At 53.5% G+C, this 22968-nt stretch overlaps 2 protein-coding genes across 3 annotated transcripts in view; both read left to right on the forward strand.

Annotated features, from left to right (window-relative positions):
• The window catches only part of LOC127587020 (kinesin light chain 2-like), a 35281-nt gene extending 32779 nt beyond the window's left edge, over nucleotides 1-2502 (forward strand). The window contains exon 17 of the transcript XR_007958737.1: nucleotides 2115-2502. The gene's annotated coding sequence lies outside the window, so the exon portion shown is untranslated. The remainder of the gene's footprint in view (nucleotides 1-2114) is intronic.
• A 1680-nt stretch (nucleotides 2503-4182) lies between these two features.
• Nucleotides 4183-19514, forward strand: LOC127587065 (ras-related protein Rab-1B). 2 transcript variants are annotated; one of them, XM_052045240.1, is made up of 6 exons: nucleotides 4183-4251; nucleotides 13132-13204; nucleotides 14022-14117; nucleotides 16132-16227; nucleotides 17684-17815; nucleotides 18018-19514. In XM_052045240.1, exons 1-6 carry the CDS (start codon nucleotides 4238-4240, stop codon nucleotides 18210-18212), a joined length of 606 nt encoding a protein of 201 aa, XP_051901200.1. In that variant the 5' UTR covers nucleotides 4183-4237; the 3' UTR covers nucleotides 18213-19514. The 2 variants fall into 2 exon arrangements, with proteins under 2 accessions (XP_051901200.1, XP_051901199.1); XM_052045239.1 differs by lacking the exon at nucleotides 4183-4251 and adding an exon at nucleotides 11739-11822.
• The last annotated feature ends 3454 nt before the right edge of the window (nucleotides 19515-22968 follow it).

A 22968-nucleotide genomic window follows, 5' to 3' on the forward strand; every position in this document is an offset into this window, starting at 1 on the left:
CCCGGATGGTGGGGGTCCCTGATGGTGGATGTCGCCTTCCTGAGACGTCGCCTCTTGTAAGTGTCCCTCGATGGTGGGGAGAGCTGTACCCGTGATGGAACCGGCTGACTCCCACCGCTCTCTGCAGCCTCTTGTGTTCCTGGAGCTCCCACACCAGGCCGTGATGCAACCAGTCAGAATACTTCCCACCGTACGTCTGTAGAAGTCTATCAGAGTCTTCGATGACCTGCCGAATCTCCTTAAACTTCGAGGAAAGTAGCGCCGCTGGTGCACCTTCTTCGTGGTTGGATCTATGTGCTGGGCCCAGGACAGATCCTCTGAGATGTTGACATCCAGGAACATACATTACTTTACCCAATTCCATCACAAAACAAGGTCTGGGCTCAACCAATCTTACTCCTACTTATATATATTAAATTCAAAAACCTGGTCAGGCCAATAAGGAACAAAGATGTTTCATTAATGGACTGATTATATCGGTAACATTTCTTGTCCCTTTCAAGATACGGCAGGCTCCCATTAAATGTAAGGGCTGGACCCATGGGATATGGAGTCATACAGCACAAAAACAGGCCCTTCAGCCCAACTCATCCCTGCTGACCCAGTTGCCTACCTGAGCTAGTCCCATTTGACTGCATTTATAATTGTAAATGCTTTACTATTGTCACATGTCCCGAGATACAGTGAAAAGCTTTGGTATGTGTGCCAGCCAGACACCGCTCTGTACATCAGTACATCGAGGTAGTACAAAGGAAATGCAGTGTTACAGTTGCAGAGAAAGTGCAGTGCAGGTCAGCAAATAAAGTGCAAGGGCCCCGATGAGGTAGATAGATAGATAGATATCTTTATTAGTCACATGTACATCGAAACACACAGTGAAATGCACCTTTGCGTAGAGTGTTCTGGGGGCAGCCCGCAAGTGTTGCCACGCTTCCGGCGCCAACATAGCATGCCCACAACTTCCTGACCCGTACGTCTTTGGAATGTGGGAGGAAACCGGAGCACCCGGAGGAAACCCACGCAGACACCGGGAGAACGTACAAACTCCTTTGTACGGTAGATTGTAAGGTAGATTGAGAGATCAAGAATTCATCTTGATTTGAGTTCATTTGGGCCAAATCCCTCTAAACCTTTCCTACCCATGGACCTGTCCAAATGTCTTTTAAATGTTGTAATCGTACCTGCCTCTCCCAATTCCTCTGGCAGCTCGCTGCACACACCCACCACCCTCTGGGTGAAATACTTGCCCCTCAGGCCCCCTTAACCATAATAGATGCCTCTGAGTGTGGGATCCCAAATCCTCCACCAGCGTCCCGGATTGCAATTTCCTCTCTGGATGACCCACAGCGGGTCCATCACATTGAGTTTATTGTCATGTGCACAGATGCAGTGAGGTACAGGTACAATGAAAAACTTGCTTGCAGCAGCATCACCGGCACGTAGGTACATGCAACACACAGGAGATGAGTTATACAGGACGGTGACAAGAGAGAGAAAAAGGCTGTGCAAAAACATCAGTGCAAAAAAAACCATGATCAGAGACAAGTTCATAGCAGTGCAAGAGGTGGTGCGTAGTGTCCCGTTGCTGAGGTAGGGTTGGGGTCGTGCAGGTCGGTTCAAGAACCTGATTGTTGTAGGAAAGTCGCTGTTCCTGAACCTGGTGGTGTGGGGACTTCAGGCTTCTGTACCTCCTGCCCGACAGTAGCAGCGAGAAGAGGGCACGGCCTGGATGGCGGGGATCCTTGATGATAGATGCTGCCTTCTTGAGGCAGCACCTCCTGTAGATGCTGTCAGTGGTGGGGAGGGCTCTGCCCGTGATGGACCGGCCTGTGTCCACTACACTCTGCAGCCTCTTGCGTTGCTGCAGAATTGCTGTCCTGGGCTGTGGTGCAAGCATATTTACAACAAACGTTCATAGTTCAGTGTACACCAACTCAGGAAGAGCAATTGATTGGTAAGTTAACTGGCCACTGTAAATTGCCTCTGGTGTATAGGTAGCTGGAGAATTGACGGGCAAAAGTCAAAGTCAAGTTTATTGCACAGGTTGACATTTCACTGGCAGTCCTGACGAAAGGTCTCGACCTAAAACATCAACTATCCATTTCCCTCCACAGATGCTGCCTGATCCGCTGAGTTCCTCCAGCGCCTTGTGTGTGCTCCAGCTTCCGGTATCCGCAGTCTCTTGTGTCTCCTGTCAACATAATCAAGGACCCCTCCCACCCCGGTCATTCTCTCTGCTCCCTTTTCCCGTCAAGCAGAGAGCACGTACCACCAGGCTCAAGGACAGCTTCTATCCCACTGTTATCGGACTCTTTGAATGGACCTAACACTAAAAGACAAACTCTTGATCTCCCAGTCTACCTTGTCGTGGCCCTTGCACTTTATTCATCTCCCTGCTCTGCACTTTCTTTGTAATTCCATGCTAGAAATTCTGCATTGTTTTCTTTTTATAACTTTGATGTACTTATGCAGAGCATGATCTGATGGCACGCCAAACAAAAGCCTTGCACTGTAATATTGGTACATTTCACTATAATAAACCAGCACTAAGTTCACTCCTTGTGAGATCTTATTCCACATTTCAATCCAAAAGTGCTTCAATGCCCAGGAAATTCTGAAACACTCAAGCCTGAGGGCACGTACCACCAGACTCAAGGACAGCTTCTACCCCACTGTGATAAGACTATTGAACGGTTCCCTTATACAATGAGATGGGCTCTGACCTCACGATCTACCTTGTTGTGACCTTGCACCTTATTGCACTGCACTTTCTCTGTAGCTGTGACACTTTACTCTACTGTTTTTGTTTTTACCTGTACTACATCAATGCACTCTGTACTAACTCAATGTAACTGCACTGTGTAATGAATTGACCTGTATGATCGGTTTGCAAGACAAGTTTTTCACTGTACCTTGGTACAAGTGACAATAATAAACCAATACCAAGTCGAGTTTATTGTCAGATGCACAAGTCCATGTGTGCACAGGTGCAATGAAAAACTTACCTGCAGCAGCATCACAGGCACACAGCATCATAAAGGCAGCATTCACAAGAAAAACATCAATTAAACATAAATTGTACACAACTTTTACTAGAACAAAACACAATTTGAAGAAAAAAGTTCATTTTAGTGCAAAGTGATCAGAGTGGTCATAGTGTGGCTAAACTGTCATGGTGATTCGATTGGGGAGCATCAAGTCAGTCATACAGCACAGAAACAGGCCCTTCAACCCACAATGTTGGGATGGGATGGGGTGGGGGATGGGTGGGGGCGTAGGGAGGTGGGGTGAGGGTGAGGTGGGGGATTGGGTGGCGTATGAGGTGAGGGGATGGATTGGGGTGAGGTGGGGGATGGATGGGGGATGGGTGGGGGGTAGGGAGGTAGGGTAGGGGTGAGGTGGGGGATTGGGTGGGATGGGGTGGGGTTGGGGTATGAGGTGGGAGATGGATTGGGGTGGGGGGATGGGTGGGGTGGTGGGGATGGATTGGGGGTGGGAGATTGGGTAGGATGGGGTGGGGGTGGGGTGGTGGAGGGGTGATGGGTGGGGGGGTAGGGAGGTGGGGTGAGGGTGAGGTGGGGGATTGGGTGGCGTATGAGGTGAGGGGATGGATTGGGGTGAGGTGGGGGATGGATGGGGGATGGGTGGGGGGTAGGGAGGTAGGGTAGGGGTGAGGTGGGGGATTGGGTGGGATGGGGTGGGGTGGGGGTATGAGGTGGGAGATGGATTGGGGTGGGGGGATGGGTGGGGTGGTGGGGATGGATTGGGGGTGGGAGATTGGGTAGGATGGGGTGGGGGTGGGGTGGTGGAGGGGTGATGGGTGGGGGGGTAGGGAGGTGGGGTGGGGGATTGGATGGGGTGGGGATGGGTGGGGGTGGGGTGGGAGGGGGGATGGGGTGGGGGATGGGTGGGGGTGGGGTGGGGGGGATGGGTGGGGGTGAGGTGGGGGGGATGGGTGGGGGATGGGTGGGGGTGGGGTGGGGGGGATGGGTGGGGGTGGGGTGGGGGATGGGTGGGGGTGGGGGTGCTGGACGGAGGAGGAGGGGCTGGGACAGAGAGGAAGAGGATGGACTACAAGTCCCAGCATGCTCGGAGAACGGAGGCGGGGCCGCGCATGCGCAGGTCGCGGAGGGTGGGGGGGCAGCGCCACGTCTCCTGACGTCAGTTCCGGGCCGACGGCGCCGCCATTTTGCGGGTTTGTTTTGCCGAGGCGGAGGGACGGCGGGCGGCCGGAGCCATGAATCCCGAGTAGTGAGTGGACCGGGGGCCGTGGGGGGCGGACCGGGGCCGCCGGCCGCGGGGGGGAGACCCGGGGGCAGCGGGCGGGGGCAGCCGGCCGCAGCAGCCACGTCCGACCCGCCCTTCCCTCAGCCCCGCTCCGGTTATTGGTCGGCCGACACATATTCGGTTAAAGGGGCGGGCCCTTAAAGGGGAAGTCGCCGATATCAGGTTCCCCTGACCCGCACCCCCCCCCCCCACCCACCCACCCCTTTCAACCCTTGACACTGTCCACCTCCCTCAGTGAACCTTACCCTGGCTGACCCCTTGACCCCGCTCCTTACCCCGTGACCCTCCCTTTATCATTCTGCCTGACCTTTGAACCCTTCCTACCTTCTTTGACCTTTTCACCCTTCCTGACCCTGACCTGTTGTCCCCTCTCTACTCCTAGGTCTTGACCCCTCCCCTCCCCTCCCCTCCCCTCCCCGGCATGACCCCTCTGACTCTCACCAACTTTTACCGATGCACCACAGAAACCCTCCTATCTGGATGTATCACGGCTTGGTATGGCAACTGCTCTGCCCAGGACCGCAAGAAACTGCAGAGAGTTGTGGACACAGCCCAGCGCATCACGGACACCAGCTTCCCCTCCATGGACTCTGTCTTTTACCTCTTGCTGTCTTGGTGAAGCAGCCGGCATAATCAAAGACCCCACCCACCCGGGACATTCTCTCTTCTCCCCTCTCCCATCGGGTAGAAGATACAAAAGCTTCAACACACGTACCACCAGGCTCAAGGACAGCTTCTTATCCTGCTGTTATCAGTCTCTTGAATGGACATCTCATGATGAACTCCTGATCTCCCTCCTCATGACCCTTGCACCTTCTCTCGACCTGTGGCACTATATCCTGAATTCTCTTTTCTTTTGCCTTTTGTTCTACCTCGATGCACTTATGTATGGAATGATTTGCCTGGATAACATGCAGACAAAGCCTTTCACTGTATTTTAGCACGCGTGACAAATCAGTTACCAGTTACCTTGGTCCCTATACTCTTAGTGCTCCCACTCCAATCTGGTCTAGAACCCCACACCAGTCACTCCTGGCAAGCTGGACATAGCAAATCTGACATTTCTAATGGACCTGGAGGTTACTGCTTGACCCCAAACCCAACCCCCCTGTCCAGGGCCTGCAAGGGGGAGTGGAGTTCTGACTGGAGTCATCACTCCCTACCCATCCCAACCAAGGAGCACGTTCATCACCCCATTTTGCCCCCTCCCTTGTTGCCCCACTTCCTTAACACCTCCCAATCACCCCTGTTCCACACTAAGGTCACTGTTGAACCCTATGTCGTGCCCTCCCTCTCCTTTCCTGGGTGGTTCCCCAAACCCTCCCCCTCCTCCTCCCAGGTTGCATCCACTGCCTCCTTCACTGACCAGCCTCCCGCCCTCTCCTTCTCCCCCCTGCTGTCCGTCAGCCTCCCCTCCCACCACGCAGCGCTGCTGCAGCACTGCGCCGTCTCAGTAGATTAACAACAAAGAGGATGAAAAATGAAAATGGAGCACAGCGGAGGGGTGTATGAGCGAGGAGGGTTTCTGAGTGTTGCCTGCAGTAACAAGGGTGCACCGTGATGTCTCTGAAGTCGCTTGTGTTGACGTTAGTGACCATCAGTAACAGAGCAAGCTTGCTGCTTCCCCAAGTAAACTGCTGCGTGTCAGGGACAAGGGACTGCCGATGCTGAATGTTCCTCCAGCATTTCGTGCATTGCTCTGCTAAACGTGAGTTGTGTCATCTGGGGTACGACGCCTTCAGGAGGACGTCGAGACTTTGGAGAGGGTGCAGAGGACATTTCCACCAGCGGGCCCAGGAATGAGGGACTCCGGTGATTGTAGCAACACACACAAAATGCTGGAGGAAGTCAGCGGGTCAGGCAGCATCTGTGGAGGGAAATAAACAGTCGACATTTTGGGCCGAGACCCTTCATCAGGACTGGAAAGGGAGAGTGCAGAAGCCAGAATAAGAAGGTGGGGGGAGGAGCACAGACCGATAGGTGAGAGGGTGAGGGGAGGTGGGTAGGGGAGGGGGAATGAAAGGGAGTGGTGTGAGAAGCCGAGAGGTGATAGGTAGGAGAGGCAAAGGAGGAGGAATCCAGTAGGAGAGGACAGTAGACCATGGAATAATGGGAAGGAGGTGGGGAATGGATGGGCAGGTCATGAGCGCAGGGGAGGGGAAAGAAGGGGTGAGGGGGCCACAGGAACGAGGGGACAAAAAGAAAAGGGAGGGGTTACTGGAAGTTAGAGAAATCGATGTTGAGGCCGTCAGGTTGGAGACTCCCGAGGCAGAATATGAGGTGTCTGGCCTCAATGTGGCAGCAGAGGAGGCCGTGGATCGACATGTCGGCATGGGAGTGGGATGTGAATTTGTGGGTGGCCACCGGGAGATCCTTGCTTTTGCGGGGGCCGGAGCGAAGGTGCCCGACGAAGCAGTGTCTCCGGTGATTGCGGAGTAGCTGGGGCTGTTCTCCTTGAAGCAGAGTAAGTTAAGGAGAGAAGTTATTGAGGTGTTCAAAACCACCAGGTGCATTGATGGGGGAAACTGGTGCAGAACCATTGGACGTGGGTAGTTGGTTTATATTTGTCACAGGTACCAAAGGGTGTAAAATCTGCAGGCAGTTTACCAGGACACTGCCTGGATTAGAGGGTATGAGCTATAAGGAAAGGCTGGACACACTTGGGTTGTTCTCCCTGGAGCGTCAGAGGCTGAGGGGAGACCTGATAGAGGTTTGTAAGATTATGAGAGGCTTAGATAGGGTAAACGGTCAGAATCTTTACCCCAGGGTAGAAATGTCAAACGCCAGAGGACATGCTGTTAAGGTTAGAGGGGGGAAGTTTAAATGCAACGTAAGGGGCAAGGTTTTTTTTTACACAGAGGGTGGTAGGTGCCTGAATGGGCTGCCAGGGGTAGTAGTGGAAGTAGGCAGTTTGGTGGAGTTTAACGGGCTTTGAGATAGACACTTGAATATGAAGGGCGTGGAGGGATGTGGATGATACACAGAAAGAGGACATTTAGAATGATTTGGCATCCAGATCGGCAGAACATTGGGGGCCGAATGGCCTGTCCAGTGTGGTACTGTTCTATATATCGAGGTACAGTGAAAAAACTTGGTTTTGCATGCCACCCATACAGATCATTTCACAACATCTGAACATCGAGGGGGTACAAGGGGAAAGAAATAACAGAATGCAGAATAAAGTGTTCTAGTTACAGAGAAAGTGCAGTGCAGGCAGACAGTAGGGTGCAAGGGCCACGACGAGGTAGGTTGTGAGGTCAAGAGTCTTTGTCATACAAGAGGTCCATTCAAGAGTCTTATAACAGCAGGATAGAAGCTGTCCTTGAGCCTGGTTGTGCATGCTTTCAGGCTTTTGTAAGGCGATCAAGGGGAGAGAGGTTGCATTTGGAAAGCGGTGGTAGCGGATTCAACGGGAATTTTCAGGGAACTGTGGGGGAGAGATCAGGGGGAGTGGGGTCTTTCAAACTGCCTGCATGCTCTCTCAGGGCCGACTGACATTCTAATGTGCTGGTGGACTGGATGGGTTTCCTGTCAAAACAGTGGGCGGAGGGAGTGGTGAGGAGGTGTAACCGCCGTATATTGACTGAGGCAGTGATCCAGCCGGTGACACAGTGAAAGCGAGACAGAGCCTGTATATACTGCCAACAATTCATCCGCCTCGACTTGCCCTGTCTCTCTGCAGACTGAGCTGCCCGTTGTCCTCGCAGCTGCCCTGCCACTTGACGTGCCTCTCACTTCCGTTTCAAAGGGACCGGTTGGGCCAAAGGGCCCGTTTCTGTGCTGTTTCACTCTCTGACTCGACTCATTGCCAAATTATACCCTCTCCTCTGAAACGGCAGCCCAGCCATGCCCCTCAGCTGGAGTTGCCCTTGTCTTCGGTCCATTGGGTCGGAAGTAAGGAGATTTCTTTCCCTTGCAGAAGAACATAGGAGCAGGAGTAGCCCACTCGGCCCCTCAATCCTGTCCCACCACTCGGTATGACCTTGGCTGATCTGCCCCAGGCCGCCTCTATGGCAGTTCCCTGACCCTTCGAAAAATGATCTGTCCCCACCTTAACTTCTCCCAGTGATCTGGTCTCCACAATCGTCACAGAAACAGGACCCCAGCGCCCCCTAACTCTGGGTTTGCTCCGTGCTGCAGGACTTGCCTTTACATTTTCTGCCCCAGCCTGTCACACGTTGCCTGTCAATTTCCCCCTCGCTATCCTCTGCCGCTGCTCTCTCATCTTGGGAGCCCTGCCCCCTACTATTTAGCTTGAAGCACCTGTTTATGTGATTCACCAGGACACTTGTCTCAGCATGATTCAGGTGAAGCCCATCCCAGTGGAACAGCTCCCTCCTTCCCCCATACTGGTGCCAGTGTCCCGTGAATCTGAACGCACTTCTTCCACACCACAGTTTGAGCCACACAGTTACCTCTCTAATCCGATTTACTCTTTGTGGGTCAGGTAATAATCCGGAGACGATCACCCTCGTGGTTCTGCTTCTCAATTTTGCCCCGAACTCCTCATAACCCCTCTACAGAACCTTCTTCCTGCTCCTACCTATGTCATTAATGCTTACATGGGCCACAAGAACTGCCCCTCCCATTCCCAAGTCCTTCTCTAGACCAGAAGAGATGTCCTTAACCCTTGTACCAGGCAGGTAACACAGCCTCTGGGGCATTCTTTGTCCGTGCAGTCTCCGTCCTCATCCACACAGGGAGCAGGAACCTCATACCTGTTCAACAAGGGCTGAGGTTCCTCCAGAACTATCCTCTGGATCCCTCGACCTACCTCTTCTGCAGTCACACTGTTCTGTCCCAAGTCAAGTCTTGGCAGATGGAATACAGTGCAGGGAAGTGTATGGTCGTGCCCTTTGGCAGAAGGAATAAAGGCATAGACTATTTTCTAAACGGGGAGAGAATTCAGAAATCAGAGGTGCAAAGGGACTTGGGAGTCCCAGTGCAGGATTCCCTAAAGGTGAACTTGCAGGTTGAGTCTCTAGTAAGGAAGGCAAATGCAATGTTAGCATTCATTTCAAGAGGACTAGAATATAAAAGCAAGGATGTACTGTTGAGGCTTTATAAGGCATTGGTCAGACCACATTTGGAGTATTGTGAGCAGTTTTGGGCCCCATATCTAAGGAAGGATGTGCTGGCATTGGAGAGGGTCCAGAAGAGGTTTACTCGAATGATCCTGGGGATGAAAGGGTTAATGTATGAGGAGCGTTTGATGGCTCTGGGCCTGTACTCGCTGGAGTTTAGAAGGATGAGGGGGGGATCTCATCGAAACCTACTGAATATTGAAAGGCCCGGATATAGTGGACGTGGAGAGGATGTTTCCGGTGGTGGGAGAGTCTAGGACCAGAGGGCACAGCCTCAGAATAGAAGGACTTCCCTTTAGAACTGAGATGAGGAGGAATTTCTTCAGCCAGAGGGTGGTGAATCTGTGGAATTCATTGCCACAGACAGTTGTGGAGGCCAAGTCACTGGGTGTATTTAAAGCAGAGGGTGATAGCTCCTTGATTAGCAAGGGTGTCAAAGGTTACGGGAGAAGGCAGGAGAATGGGGTTGAGAAGGAAAAATAAATCAGCCCTGATCGAATGACAGAGCAGACTCGATGGGCTGAATGGCCTAATTCTGCTCCTATGTCTGATGGTCAAGTGGAGTTTATTGTCATGTGCACAAGTACGGTGGGGTACAGGTACAATGAAAAACTTGCTCACAGCAGCATCACAGACACATGGGTACAGACAACGCACAGACTAGAAGTTATACAAGATGGTGAAGAGAGAAGGGGGGGAAGGCTTAGTTCAGTTAAAGACTCAAGTCCATGGTGGTACATGAGGTGGCCCGTGGTGGCCCGTAGTGTCCCGTTGCTGAGGTGGGGTTAGGGTTGTGCAGGTCGGTTCAAGAACCTGATGGTTGTAGGAAAGTAGCTGTTCCTGAACCTGGTGGTGTGGGACTTCAGGCTTCTGTACCTCCTGCCCGATGGCAGCAGGGAGAAGAGGGCACGGCCCAGCTGGTGAGGATCCTCGATGATAGATGCCTCCACCTTGAGGTAATGCCTCCTTGTAGATGCTGTCGATGGTGGGGAGGGCTGTGCCTGTGATGGACCGACCTGTTCTCCAGCTCTCCAATTGAGAAATACTTAAGCTGAGGGGTGTGACTACCTCCTGAAATACAGTGTCCAGATAATTCTCCTCCTCCCTGATGCGTCAAAGTTTTTGAAGCTCGGACTCTAGCTCATCAACTCTGAGCCCAACTTCTTCAAGCAGGCAGCAGATGTGGGCAGTGTTTACCACAGTGGGGTCCACCAGTTCCCACAAGTTGCAACTACAACACCTTACCTCACCTGCTGTAACTAATTAGTTGTATTTAGTAGTTTATTTTAGTTCTATTAGATATTTCCACTTTAAATATGTAAAACTTGCTCTCAATGATATGCCCTGATTTGAAACACTTGACCAATCAGAATAGAGGGAGAGAAAATTTATTTTAAAAGTCCACCAATCACCTTTATGCTATCCAGTCACTCACATTCAAGATGGGACTGTGATTCGGGGTGTTTCTGAACCTCTCGGAGCAAGTTTGTTTGTCTACTTTTTAATTACTTTTTGCACTTGCAGGCCTGAGTTACAAGGAGAGGGTGTGCAGACCAGGACTTTATTCCCTGGGACGTAGGAGACTGAGGGGTGACCTGATAGAGGTGTATAAGATCATGAGGGGCATAGGCAGGGTGAAAGCACACAGTCTTTTTCCCAGGGAGGGGGTGCTAGAAACAAGAGGGCGTAGGTTTAAGATCAGAGGCAAGAGATTTAAAAGGGACATCAGGGGCGGCTTCTTCATGCAAAGGGTGGTGCGTATTTGTAATGAGCTGCCGGAAATAGTGGCTGAGGCGGGCACATTAGCAACGTTTAAGAGCCGTCTAGATAAGTACATGAATAGGAGGGGTGTAGAGGGCTATGGGCCAAACGCGGGCAGATGGGACTTGCTTGCTGGGCAACACGGTCAGCAGGGACAAATTGGGCCGAAGGGCCTGTGTCCATGCTGTGTGAGTCTGTGACAACGTTACATGTATTTTGGCATTTCTTCCTGCGTCCATCCCTTCCCCCTCTGGACACCTGTTCAGGTAGCCCATATTAGATATTGATTCTTCACCGTCAGGCAACTTCTGTTGGCATGCTTGAAACATCTTCTAGAGGTGATCTTGTATGGAACGAGCTGCCAGATGAAGTTGGTGAGGCAGGTACATTAACAACATTTAAAAGACATTTGGACAGGTACATGGATAGGAAAAGTTTAGAGGGATATGGGCCAAATATGGGCAGGTGGGACTGGCTTAGATGGGGATCTTGGTCGGCATGGACCAATTGGGCCTAAAGGCCAGTTTCAATGCCTGTTTCTATGTCTCAGGCCCCCCTGTGCATATCCATGATGGGCTGAATGGCTTTCTCTTATGGAATATAAAACAGAGTTTGATAGATGTCTGGATATTAAGGGCCACGGGAGCAGTGCAAGAGAATGGCACTGAGTATCAGTGAGCTGTATGAATGGTGGGTGTCTTATTGTTTTATGTAACCCTCCAACCTCTACACCCTGCCCTCCCTCTCTGTGAACCCTCCAGCCCTTGCACTCTTCCCCCTTTCTGTAACCCTCCAACCTCTACACCCCTCCCTCTCTGTGAACCCTCCAGTCCTTGCACCCTTCCCTCTTTCTGTAACCCTCCAACCTCTACACCCCTCCCTCTCTGTGAACCCTCCAGTCCTTGCACCCTTCCCTCTTTCTGTAACCCTCCAACCTCTACACCCTGCCCTCCCTCTCTGCAACCTCTTCTAGCCCCTACAACCCTCTGCGATCTTTACACTCCTATATCAGCCTCTCACCCATTGGTATTGGTTTATTATTATCACTTGTACCAAGGTACAGTGAAAAACTTGTCTTGCAAACCGATCGTACAGGTCAATTCATTACACAGTGCAGTTACATTGGGTTAGTACAGAGTGCATTGAGGTAGTACAGGTAAAAACAATAACAGTACAGAGTAAAGTGTCACAGCTACAGAGAAAATGCAGTGCAATAAGGTGCAAGGTCACAACAAGGTAGATCATGAGGTCAGAGTCCATCTCATTGTATAGTCTTATCACAGTGGGGTAGGAGCTGTCCTTAAGTCTGGTGGTACGTGCCCTCAGGCTCCTGTATCTTCTACCCGATGGAAGAGGAGAGACGAGAGAATGTCCCGGGTGGGTGGGGTCTTTGATTATGCTGGCTGCTTCACCAAGACAATGAGAAGTAAAGACGGGAGTCCATGGAGGGGAGGTCGGTGTCAGTGATGCGCTGGGCAGTGTCCACAGCTCTCTGTGGTTTCTTGCAGTCCTGGGCAGAGCATTTTCCATACCAAGCTGTGATACATCCAGATAGGATGCTTTCTATGGTGCATCGGTAAAGGTTGGTGAGAGTCAAAGGGGACATGCTGAATTCCCTGGTTCCATCACTCTGCCTTGCCTGGGTCCCAAGCTCTGGAATTTGCTCCCCAAATTTCTCTGCCTCTCTCTTCCTCTGAGTCATTCCATAAAACCCAATCTCATTGACCAAGCTGTTGGTTCCCGATCTCTCCTTCTGCAGCTGGCCATCATGTGCTGTCCAACATTTGGAGATATGAAGCAGTTCATGAGGTGGAACCGGACGGTTAATCCTGGAGAGACGGTTTAAACCTTCGAAAAACATTTGGCAGGGAGTAGCTGGAGTCGGCAGGTGTGGGTGAAAAGGAGTAAATCTGGTCAGAGAAGGATCGAGAAAAGGCTTGGAAACTCCACTACAAGGAATCTCTCTCGTTTCAGCCTTCCCTCTATTCTTTCTTTGCAGTGACTACCTGTTCAAGTTGCTACTGATTGGAGATTCTGGGGTTGGGAAGTCTTGCTTGCTGCTTCGATTTGCTGTGAGTATCGATCGCCCCTCCTGTTCTGTGGTGGTCGGGGCAGGTACTGCATGGGTCACACACAGGGTGAAGCTCCCTCCGCACCATCCCATCACACACTCCCAGGGTCAGACACAGGGTGAAGCTCCCTCCACACCGTCCCATCACACACTCCCAGGTCAGACACAGGGTGAAGCTCCCTCCACACCGTCCCATCACACACTCCCAGGGTCACACACAGAGGGAAGCTCCCTCCACACCATCCCATCACACACTCCCAGGGTCACACACAGGGTGAAGCTCCCTCCACACCGTCCCATCACACACTCCCAGGGTAACACACAGAGGGAAGCTCCCTCCACACCGTCCCATCACACACTCCCAGGGTCACACACAGGGTGAAGCTCCCTCCGCACCGTCCCATCACACACTCCCAGGGTCACACACAGGGTGAAGCTCCCTCCGCACCGTCCCATCACACACTCCCAGGTCTGGGACAGCAGGCTTTAGATTCGAGTGAAATCATCTTCTGCGTGACATTATAAAAGAAACATAAAATGGATGCTGTAAATACCAAGCTGTTAAGTGGGTAATCAAAAGTGATTGACTTCAAACAGTTATTTTTATTCACTGTATCGTGTGAGTTGTGTGACTTTCTTGCGGAAATATTTGCTCCCACTGTTGTCTCTGTTTACCTGCACCCTGTGGGTGTACGGGCACACGTTTCTGTGTGTGCGTGATTCTCTGAGCGGGCGAGTGTGTCAGGGATTGAGACGGTGCTTTGTCTCCGGGGCAGCGACGTGTGCAGACAGGTCACTCACCACGTTCTCTCCTGCAGGATGACACCTACACAGAGAGTTACATCAGCACCATTGGAGTTGACTTCAAGATTCGAACCATTGAGTTAGACGGCAAAACCATCAAACTACAAATTGTGAGTATCGCAGCCTATCCGCAGGGTCCTCTTGAGCTCAGGGTGGAGATGCTGTTCAAAAGCAGTGCCATCGTAACAGGAGCAGGCTTCACTTCCTTTCCCCCAATCTTCTCTGACTGCTTGATTGACAGCTAGAGGTGTGGCTAATTCCCCAGGTGATTGACAGACCTTGCCCGACAGACAGGATGATTGGTAGACCTCAACGTGGGCGGGGTTGGTGGCCCAGATGATTGACAGCCCGCGATCGGGGCATCATTGGCGGCCTGGGTGATTGACAGACCGAGCCGATCTGTTCCTCTTTATCTGCCACGTTGTGTAATCAGCCTGTTTACCAATCCAGTCAGGAGCTTGTGGCTGCCAAACGAGGATAAGTTGGAAGTGTTGCAGTGGTGCAACCTCTGTGTGTGATTATAGACCCAGTGTGTTGGCCACTTAGGTGTCCCAGTCAAAACAGTGGGGTCCTCAGAAAGCAGTCATCAAAGCCCACCCGACCTGGGTGACACCAAAATTGGTGGTGTGATAGACAGTGAGGAACGTTATCTAAGGTTACGACAGGATCTAGATCGGCAAAATGGGTCAAAGAACAGCGGATGGAATTTAACTCAGACAAGTGCAAAGTGATTCATTTTGGGAAGTTAAACCATGGCAGGGCACACACAGTAAATGGCCCTGGAGAGTGTTGCAGAAGGGTACTAGTACATAGTCTGCCAAAAGTGGTGACACAGGTAGACAGGGTGGTGAAGAAAGCATTAGTCCTCATCAGTCAGGGCACTGAGTTGGGATGTCATGTTGCAGCTGTACATACATTGGTGAGACCGCACTTGGACTGTCGTGTGCAGTTCTGGTCGCCCAGCTATAGGAAGGATGTCATTAAGCCGGAAAGGGTGCAGAGAAGATCCATGGGGATGTTACCGGGACTGGAGGGTTAAGATTACTTTTCCCTGGAGCGAAGGAGGCTGAGCGGTGACCTCATGGAGACGTATAAAATCATGACGGGCGTAAATAAGGTGAATGGTCAGTCTTTTTCCCAGTGTAGGGCAGACTGTAACTAAGGGCGTAGTTTTAAGGTGGGAGGGGAAAGGCTCAAAGGGGACCTGAGGGGCAACTTCTTCACACGGAGGGCGGTGGATGTATGGATCAAGCTGCCAGAGGAAGTGGGTGAGGCAGGTACAACAACTACAACGTTTAAAAGGCATTTGGACAGGTCCATGGATAGGAAAGGTTTAGAGGGATACGGGCCAAATACAGGCAAGTGGCTCCGGCTTAGGAAGACACCTCGGTCAGCATGGACGAGTTGGGCTGAAGGGCCTGTTTCCCTGCTGTAAGTCTGACTCTACCCCTCCATTGATGCCTGCTTCCCGTCGCCCACACCCACATTGAAGCCTGTCCTGTAGGACAGGGCAGCGGCTCAGCCAGTAGAGACACTGCCTCCCAGCTACAGAGACCCGTGTTCGATCCCGACCTCCGGCGCTGTCCGTGTGCGCGGAGTTTGCACGTTCTCCCCGTGACCGCCGTGGATTCCCTCCCACACCCCAAGGACGTGCGGGTCGGTGGGTTAATCGGCTGCTGTAAATTGCCTCTGGTGTGTAGATGAGGGGTGGAGACTGTGGGGGGAGTCGATGGGAATGTGGGGAGAACAGATTACAGGGAAAAATGAATCGGGAATGGGATTTCTCTGTGAGCTGGCATGGAATTGAAGGGCCAAATGGCCCCCTGTCATTGAAGCCTCTCGTCTGCTACCATCCAATTGCCCTCCATCTCCTGAGAGCCCCAACTTGTCCTTTGGCACACTGGGGCGTGTTTGCTGCTAGTCGCCTTTGGTTTATTACCAGCGATCGGTCGTGAGGCTAGGAAGTGGACTCCGCCTCAAATCGTAGTCCTCACCCCCATCCATTTAATCCCCACGGTCATGGTGGGTCCTCATCTGTGTCCTGAGTGGCTAGTCCAGGGTTAGAATCAGAGAACAGGCAGTTTGCGAGTGTTGGTAACTAATGTGCTCTCCCTCTCTCCTCAGTGGGACACTGCCGGTCAGGAGCGATTCCGGACCATCACATCGAGTTACTACAGAGGAGCTCACGGGATCATTGTTGTGTACGATGTTACAGATCAGGTGAGGGAAATGGGACGGTCTTCACGTGCAGTGAAGCTCCTCCCTCCAGCCCCATCCCCTCCCCAATGAAGCTCCTCCCTCCAGTTCACTATCCCTCATCAGAACGCCTCCCTCCAATCCCCTAACCCCTCCTCCCCAAATCTCCGTGCCCCTCTCCATTGAAGCCCCTCCCTCCAGTGCACAATGCCTCGTCACACCCCTCCTACCAGCCTCTAACCCTGTCTCATTGAAGCCCGTCCTTCCAGTGCCCTTACCCTAAAGGTGTCGTCCCAGAGGGGTCACTAGGCGATGGTGGAGAGTAGGCCTTGGTGCCCAACAGGACCTCTCAATGTCATTTGGATCTGGTCGGATCTAAAGGAAGTGAGATGACCCTGGGTCAAGTTCTGATTGGCCATGCTGACAGGTTGGGTTCTGATTTGCCGTGCTCACGGGTCGCGTTCTGATTGGCCGCGTTCGTGTCAGTTTGGGTTCTGATTGGCCCAATTCACATCGGATTGGGTTTTGGTTGACCGTGCTTGGGTTGGGTTGCGTTCAGATTGGCCGTGTTTGTGTCGGGTCGGGTTCTGATTGGCCATGCTTGTGTCAAGTCAGGTTCTGATTGGCCAAGTGGAGGAATGCCCCCTCCACACTGAACAAGTGCCAAGTGTTGCACTTTGGGAAGATAAAATAGGACAGGGGCATGTACAGAGAATGGCAGAGTGCTGGAGAGTATTAAGGAACAGGGAGACCTGGGGGTAGAGACCCAGGGGTACATTAACACAGTTCTCTGAAAGTGGAAACGCAGGTAGACAGGGTGGTGAAGAAGGCGTTTGGCACGCTGGCCTCCACTGGTCGGGGCACTGAGTACAGGGGTTGGGTCATCATGTTATTGCTGAACAAGTCGCAGCTGAGACCGGACTTGGAGTGTTGTGTGCAGTTCTGGTCGCCCAGCTATAGGAAGAATGACATTCAGCTGGAGAGGGGGCAGGAACGATTCACGAGGATGTTGCTGGGACTGGAGGGCTTGAGTTATAAGGAGAGGCAGGATAGGCTGGGACTGTTTTCCCTGAAACGAAGGGGGCTGAGGGGTGACCTTATAGCGGTTTATAAAGGGGCATAGATCAGGTGGATGGTCACAGTGTTTCTTCCCCAGGGTAGGGGAGTCTAAAACTAGGGGGCAGTAGGTTTAAGGTGAGAGGGGAGAGATTTGAAGGGGACCTGAGGGGCAGGTTTTTCACACAGAGGGTGGTGGGTGTATGGAATGAGCTGCCAGAAGAAGTGGTAGAGCCAGGTACAATTACAACGTTTAACGACATTTGCACAGGTACGTGGAGAGCAAAGGTTCAGAGGGACATGGGCCAAACGCAGGTAAATGGGACTAGCTCAGGTAGGCATCTTGGTCAGCATGGGCAAGTTGGGCCGAAGGGCCTGTCTCTCTGACTGTTGTACACATTCACCCTGCTCTCTACCAACACAGGAGTCCTACAATAACGTCAAGCAGTGGCTTCAGGAGATCGACCGGTACGCCAGCGAAAACGTCAACAAGCTGTTAGTCGGAAACAAATGTGACCTCACAACGAAGAAGGTGGTGGATTACACAACAGCGAAGGTGGGTGTCCGACCCCCGGGTCCCACACACTGACCCTCACCGGGGGACGGGTCCCACACACTGACCCTCACCGGGGGACGGCTCTCTCTCTCTCTCTCTCTCTCTCTCTCTCGTACACACACACACACACACACACACACACACACACACACACACACACCAGCCATTTCTTCTCACGAATCCCACGTTTTCCGGCCCTCAGGAATTTGCGGACTCGCTGGGCATCCCCTTCCTGGAGACAAGCGCCAAGAATGCCACCAATGTGGAACAGGCCTTCATGACCATGGCGGCCGAGATCAAGAAGCGGATGGGTCCGGGGGCAACAGTGGGCAGTGAGAGGCCCAACCTGAAGATCGACAGCACTCCCGTCAAGTCCAGCGGAGGCAGCTGCTGCTGAGAGTCGAGCAGGCGAGCCCTGGGGTGTGGGGAGGGGCGGGGAGGGGGAGGCAGTGGCTGTGTGCATGCGTGAGACGGGCGCAGGGCTGGGGGTGCTCTTTTGCCTTGGGGGGCGGGGGGGGCACTGGTTCTTTCCTTCCCTGCTACGCCGGGGTATCCTGAGGGCATCCCCTTCACTCCCTGCACCCTGCCGTTCCTGTTCCCCCCTTCCCATCCCCTGTCCCACGAGGCAACGTCACACCTACCCCGAGACTAGCGAACGCATAGCACAGGCTGCATCACCCCCCCCTCAGTGTTTTCCACCCCCCCCCCCCACCCCCGTCTCTCTCCTGCATGGGACTTGGGGTGAACCGAGGGCTCCGTCCAGTTCAGAGTGCGTCCGACCACTGGTTTCCAGCCTTCTGCCCCCTCCTCCCTCCCTCCCCCTCCCCTTCCTCCCTCCCCTTCCCTGGTTCCTCTGTTACTCTACACTGCTTCCACCCCACCAAGTAAAACTCTGGGACTCAATTCAACACCCCACCCCTGGGGTAGATCCTTCCTGGGGAGGTCCTCATCTCCAGGCCTCACACTCCCCAGAGAGAGGTAGGAGGACTACACTCACTACCCCCCCCCCCCACCCCACAGGCACTATTGAGGGTGGGGGAAGGGGGTGTGTTCACCCACCCCGAGCTTGTGGGAAGTTGTGGGGCAGGGGGTGTGTGGGAAGGAACTAATTGATCCCCCCTCCCCAAAGAGAGAGGTGTGTGGGGAGGAAGGAGCTCTGTGCAATGCCACCCAGGGGCGAATAGCTCGGCGTCTCACAGGAAGCGAGGGGCAAGTGACCTCCTGTCCCGTCTGGCTAACATCCCGCTCTCCCTCCTGTCCATCTTCTCCTCTATTGACACGCCCTCACCCTCCCTGTCCCTCCCCCTTGTCCCTCCATCCCTCCAACCCCCTTCCCACTCCCTTCCTCCCCTCCAAACCCCCTTCCCCTTCCCTCCCCTTCAACCCCCCTGTACACTCTCCCTCTAAGCCCCCCTTCCTCAGTTGTCCTCTCCTTCCCCGCCTGCACCCCCGCGCTCCCTCTCCACCCTCTCCCCCCCACCACCCCCCCCCCCCCCCCACTGCTCTGTATATAATAGGTCTGTCTCTCCGAGCTGACTTGTGCTTTGAATGTAAGCACAGGTGTGGGCATCTTCCTTTTTGTATAAAACAGACAAACCCACTGGTTTCCTGCAGTTACTGTCAAAGATGGTTCACGGTTATCATGATTTTAGAACCCTGTGGCTTTATAGAACTGAAATAAAGTCTCTCCTGGATCTGTTCTCCGATTCCTCGCTGGTTCAGTCGCGGAGGCGTCGGCAACGTTCTCCCATCTGGCGCGCAGACTGGCCCACGCACTGACACCGTGAGCCACGAGCACGCGTGCCATTGCTCACTGTTCAACACCGCGCGGGTGCGCACTCGCTGAGACCGGTGCAGCCTCGCCGGGACACTCACCGACTCTCACACCTTCGCGCAGCTTGTTCACCAGTGCACCCACGCTCTCGAGATCGTGGTGAGAGGCCGGCGAGGAGGGAGCGCCGCGGGAGGGTGGTCGAGGAGGGAGCGCCGCGGGAGGGTGGTCGAGGAGGGAGCGCCGCGGGAGGGTGGTCGAGGAGGGAGCGCCGCGGGACGGTCGAGGAGGCAGCGTCGCGGGACGGTAGGCAAGGAGGGAGCGCCGTGAGAGGGTAGGTGAGGAGGGAGCACTGCAGGGAGGGAGCGCTGCGGGAGGGGCGGCGAGGAAGGAGGGAGGCAAGGAGGGAGTGCCGTGGGAGGGGCGGCGAGGAGGGAGCGCTGAGGGAGGGGCACTTCCCAATCTTTACCTGCATCCCTTTGAATCAACAGCTTCCACACAGCCAGTGCCGCACTCTGACCGCCACCTGGTGTGGATAGGGCTCATCCCTCTACACACACAGGTGGGGTCCGGGTACTGGCACCTCCACAACCAGCGACTGGGGGGTGAGTGACCAGGATTCGTTCTGTTGGTTCTGGAGAAGGAAGTGGGGGGGGGGGGGCTTCTTCTCCCTGAGGCTATGGCTGGATGTGGACAAGACTCAGATCCGTCTCTGCTGTCAGGAGTCCGAGATCGGGCACCTTGAGAGGGAGGTGCTCAACTCAGCGTTCCATCTGGGTCAAGCCATCGAGGACCCAGCCCTGTGGTGGACATACAGATAGAAGGGTACGCCGAGGGACCTGCAGCTGAAGAGGTCCCAAGGTGCGTACAGGAGGATGTGGGTCCAGATTCTGCACCATTCAGACCGCGCCTCTCTCTCTCTCTCTCTCTCTCTCTCTCTCTCTCTCTCTCTCTCTCTCTCTCTCTCTCTCTCGCTCTCTCGCTCTCTCTCTCTCTCTCTCTCTCTCTGTCCACCCGCTGGTAGAACGGAGGTGGGGGTTCCGTAAGCAGCTGGTGGAGCTGATGGCTGACGATGGCTCCTCCATCACGGACCGGCGGGGAATGGGAGATCCCTTCCACTCCTTTTACGGGGCTCTGTTCTCTCCAATCTGTCTGGCGTAGTTTGGCAGGGGGGCGGGGGGGGGGGGCCTGACAAAGGTCAGCCCAGAGGTCACCGATTGCCTGGACATCCCGCTGACGTTGGAGGAGCTGACCGGTGCCCTGCACCAGCTCCAGAGGGGCAAGTCCCCGGGGGCTGGACGGGCTGACCGAGGAATTCCTCATGGCTTTCTGGGATGTCCTGGGGGGGTGGCGACTACGTGGGTCCTGGGGGAAAAGCCTGATGACTGGGGACATGGCACAGGGCGGTCACAGTCCTGACCCCAACAGGGTCGATCTCCGCTTCCTGAGGAAACCGACAGCAGGTCTGCACTCGCATCTGACCTTGGCACAGAGCCTGGTGAATGTTGGCAGATCTTCCCCCTCAGCACCGGATTCCCGTACCATTTCTGTATCCTGTGATTCCCAGTGCCCAGAAGTATCCCCACCTCGGGGGGGAAACTCTTCATGCACTGTCCAATCTCCCCGGAAAGGGAGCAACAGCCCTGGTAGGTTTGGAGTGGTATCTTGGCACCCGTAACAACCAGTTACCCAAGGACAAGTGACCACGATTTGTTCCATTAGTTCTGGGATGACCTCCTGGAGGCTCTGGTGTGACGTGGAAAAGTTCAAAGTCGAGTTTGTTGTCAGATGCACAAGTCTCTTGTGTCTCCTCTCTCTGGCGTGTAGTGGGTGTTGGGAGCTCGTCCATCTCCTGAGATGGAGATCCAGGAAAGGGGAGGTGAAGGCAGGGAGGAAATCGGCAGCAAAAGTAAGATAAGATATCTTTATTAGTCACCTGTACATCAAAACACACAGTGAAATACATCCTTTTGTGTAGAGTGTTCTGCAGGCAGCCCGCAAGTGTCGCCACGCTTCCGGCGTCAACATAGCATGTCCACAGCTTCCTAACCTGTACGTCTGTGGAATGTTGGAGGAAACCGGAGCACCCGGAGGAAACCCACGCAGACACGGGGAGAACGTACAAACTCCTTACAGACAGCGGCTGGAATTGAACCCGGGTCACTGGCGCTGTAATAGCGTTACACTAACCGCTGCACTACCGTGAAACTGTTTCTGCTTGAGTGCAGGAAACAACATCAATGCAGACATCAAAGTCGAGTTTACTGTCAGATGCACAAGTCCATGTGTGCACAGGTGCAATGAAAAACTTACTTGCAGCAGCATCACAGGCACAGAGCATCAGATAAGTAGCATTCACAAGAAAAACTTCAATCATGCATAATTTTTACAAGTAAGAACACAATGAGAACAAAGTCCATTATAGTGCAAACTGATCAAAATGGTCATAGTGTTGCCGAGCTGTAGTGATTAGGGTTGTGCCGGTTGGTTCAAGAATCAAATGGTTGAAGGGAAGTAGCTGTTCCTGAACCTGGTGGTGTGGGACTTCAGGCTTCTGTACCTCCTGCCTGATGGGAGCTGCCAGAAGATGGCACGGCCCGGATGGTGGGGATCTTTGATGATGGACCTTGCCTCCTTGAGGCAGCGCCTCTTGTAGATACTCCTGATGGTGGGGAGGGATGTGCCCGTGACATATCGGGCTGAGTCCACGACTCTCTGCAGCTTCCTGTGCATTCGAATTGCCGTCCCAGTGATACAACCAGTCAGGATACTTTCAACAGCACATCTGTAGAGGTAAATGGCTTCTTGGCTCTCTATTCATCTTCTGACAAGAGGCTGTTCTGTTCTTGGAATCGCTCTGCCTCTCAATGACCTCAGCACTGATCTGAAGGTATCCAGGGGCCCAGCCCCTTCAGATCTCACACTGACGCTTGTCGGTTGCCTGTGATCCCTGAGGGACCAGTTGACAGGAATGTGCGTGTCAAGAGACAGGTCAGAAGCCTGTCTTCCCTCGCCGATCCCTGCACGTCTTCCGAACTCCCACTTGGAGACTGTGCAACAGCCAATCCACTCATGAGAATTCCCTGCGGAGGGAGCCGAGGGAGGAGACCTGTGTTCATCTGGTGCCTGCCCCCTCCCTTCCAGGATGCTTTGCAGCCAGGTTGTGCACAGCAAGCTCCCATGAAAGTGGTAATGGCCAGGATTCGGCGATCCCGATTTCGGTTCCAGGATGCTGGGGAGAACTCGTCATCCAGCACGAGAACAGGCCCTTCGGCCCAACTCATCCATGCTAACCAAGGTGCTAGTCCCATTTCCCCATGTTTGGCCCATATCCCTCTAAACCTTTCCCACCCATGCACCTGTCCAAGTGTCTTTTAATTGT

Source organism: Pristis pectinata, chromosome 38, assembly GCF_009764475.1.
Source record: "Pristis pectinata isolate sPriPec2 chromosome 38, sPriPec2.1.pri, whole genome shotgun sequence".
In the NCBI taxonomy this organism is placed as follows: Eukaryota; Metazoa; Chordata; class Chondrichthyes; order Rhinopristiformes; family Pristidae; genus Pristis; species Pristis pectinata.